The sequence below is a fragment of the Cottoperca gobio genome, chromosome 4, assembly GCF_900634415.1.
Source record: "Cottoperca gobio chromosome 4, fCotGob3.1, whole genome shotgun sequence".
Lineage (NCBI taxonomy): Eukaryota > Metazoa > Chordata > Actinopteri > Perciformes > Bovichtidae > Cottoperca > Cottoperca gobio.
This window is the reverse complement of record NC_041358.1, coordinates 18,542,883-18,545,636: the sequence shown is the minus strand read 5'-3', so window position 1 is coordinate 18,545,636 and position 2,754 is coordinate 18,542,883. Positions and strand designations below refer to the sequence as shown.

At 36.3% G+C, this 2,754-nt stretch overlaps 1 protein-coding gene across 4 annotated transcripts in view; it reads right to left on the bottom strand.

Annotated features, from left to right (window-relative positions):
• Nucleotides 1-262: 262 nt before the first annotated feature.
• LOC115006645 (arf-GAP with coiled-coil, ANK repeat and PH domain-containing protein 2-like) overlaps nucleotides 263-2,754 on the bottom strand; it is a 53,322-nt gene continuing 50,830 nt past the window's right edge. For all 4 annotated transcript variants that reach the window (XM_029428973.1, XM_029428974.1, XM_029428976.1 and 1 more), the window contains one exon: nucleotides 263-2,735. In XM_029428973.1, the coding sequence (XP_029284833.1) occupies nucleotides 2,632-2,735 (104 nt within the window). In that variant the 3' untranslated portion in view covers nucleotides 263-2,631. The remainder of the gene's footprint in view (nucleotides 2,736-2,754) is intronic.

Sequence of the window (2,754 nt, the reverse complement as noted above, 5' to 3'; positions counted from 1 at the left end):
TTACATTTGTGCAAAAGACCCTCAGATGATCAACCCTGATTATTTTAAATGAGAAAATATTATTGCTTTTCAACGGAATTAGCACTTTCCTTCGTGGGACATGTTCTCGCCGAAGTCTCAAGAATCAGTGGTGTATTAACATTATTTCTTAAATGTATTCTCACACACTGTCTTGGTGTGAACATACTTGAGGATTTTAATGCATATTTGAGATGGCACTTTAATTGCAAAGTACTAAAAAAGAAAATAAATGAGCCCAGGAGAGCATTAAAACATTTTTTTTTATCTTCACACTAGCAACTTGAATGAAACAATTTAAACAATGTCAAATATCATGTCCGTTGAATTTGGCACCGGTGTCTCTCACAGTGACATCAACTCCATGCTAACAAACACATCCATGTAATGACTTTAATGAAGCCAAAGGAGGCAAAGTGGTTGAAATTAAACCTCAGACAAAGTAATAACAAGTAAAAGTAAATAAAATAATCAACATTGGGTATTGAAGTTCTTACATATTACAGGTAGAATATACAGTACATGATGTATTATGGTTTACAAGACAGGCAATATAAAATGGGCTAAAATTACCGAAGGATACAAAGAACCGCATTTACAAAAGCTTATTTAATGCTTCAAGTACCACTACCTTTATACTTCAGTTCTCTGGAGAACTCAAAAGCATCTGTACAAAATGTACAAGAATTGTATCCCATGTTGCATAATGCTAAAGGTTTCCTCTGCGCTTCATATCATATCTTACTATATACTAGTAATGTCAAAGAGAAGAGAAGATTTGAACGTTTCTGTTTTAAAGACACAAGTTGATCCTCCAGTACAGTACACATAACATCATCAAGATTTTATTTCTGCTCTTATCAAATGTCAGTGCAGTCGTCTGATCAAAAACTCTTTAAGTGAAAATGTTTCTCATGTTTCTCATCACATGAAATGAGTGTCATACATCTTTACAGAATTTCCACAGACATTTCCAAACTTTACTTTACAGGTTTAAGTTTACTTGAAAGTTTTATGTAATTTGCTGCTATAAAGGTAAACAGAGACGGTGTTTAATTGGTAAAAGTATCAATTCATTATTTTCAATTATCTCCCTGCATAAGAGATTATTTTAATAAGTGCACTGCTGAACACATATATTGGAGAACTAAAGTTAACTTTAGTCATTTATGCTCAGCATTTTTTCAGCAATAGCCATTAAAGGCATTTACATTCAGTACGCATCTCTCTCTATAGTATTTAGTATAGTTTTCATTTTTGGTGGCGAGGTCCGCCATTCACGCACTAGATTCAAATTGCCTACCAACGCACGAGTGGTTAACAGGAAACTAAATGAAGTTGTAATTTTCAGTATTGGTCAGTGCTCAGTAATCATAAAACGATGGATCATTGACTCTTGTATTCAAACAACTTGAGTTTGTTTGGCTGCGCTGTAAACAGATACACTGGCTGAAATCTTAAGGAGTTTAACTTTACGTATATTTCCAACTTTAAATAAACATTTACTTTGGTTTAATGGAGCTTATTTCAGGGGAAATCCTATATTTCCTATAATTATCACCAAATGACAGTTTTTTTTCCCAGTAAACTTCCTATGAAATTGTTATTGCTCTAAAACAACAGTGTTACAGGTATTTCTAGAACTCAACGGGAGTAAAAAATAGCCGCATATGCTCGGATAAGTCTATAATATTGAAGAGTTCCTTAACTCTACATCTTAACTTTTTAATAATCAGCCTGAGACGGAATCTACAAATTAACAATCATCTCGACGACTGAAGCTATTTTAAATCCACATAAATCAGGACGCTGATTACGGCACGAACACGTCCTGCAGGTTCTGATGTGGAGGCGACATGGAAGAATCATAGCATTTGAAAATCTAAAAACTATCATCTATTTAACATTGCAGACACATCAATAACATGTTTACTTCCATAATCACTGTACATTGTTTAACATGTCAAAGTGTTACCATCATGGTAATCAGTGGCGATTTAAGACAAAGGGATTTGTGCAAATAAGTAAAAGCATATTGCGTGTACAGGCTGCCGAGAGTTCACTAAAGCAAAACTTTGATATAGAAAAAGATGCCTAAGATCATTACAAGAGAATCCTATTGAAAAGAGGAAAAAACATAAATGGAGTATTAAACAGTCCGTCATTCACTTACCTCTTTACAACTCTGAAATTGTGTTTGAATCTCTTCTGTCAGGAAGAAAGCTATAAAAAGATTAAAGCAACCGACAGCCTTGATGGCAGCTTTACATTCAGAGTTCAATTATCATTTAGATTTGTTAGGACTTTGCAAATCCTTTCAAAGGGATTTAAACACTGTACCATTCACTTATTGTAATAAAAATGTCCTATTGGGAAGCGCAGTTAAAAAAAAGAAGTGAGTTTTGCTGTTCACAGAAGTGCCTTCAACAATTTGACGAAAGGTAACGTCACGTTAGACGTGGTGACACGAGTCCAGCTGTGGCAGCACTGACCGGCTTCACCGCTGAATGACGTTGGAGGGGAAGTGGACATCGTCTTTCTAGACATCCTTTTGTCTCTCTTGGGTTGAGCAGACAGCGTCTCTGAGCGCTAGTGGACGGTGTTGCTGTTGTGTCAGGGTCGTTGTGGATCGTACTGCTGGTAGCGGTTCAGCTTGTCCGGGTCGTTGGAGGCCATGTGGGTGAAATCCTGGAAAATGTCCTGGTAGGTTTCATCTCCTGCCAGAGGGGGGGGGGA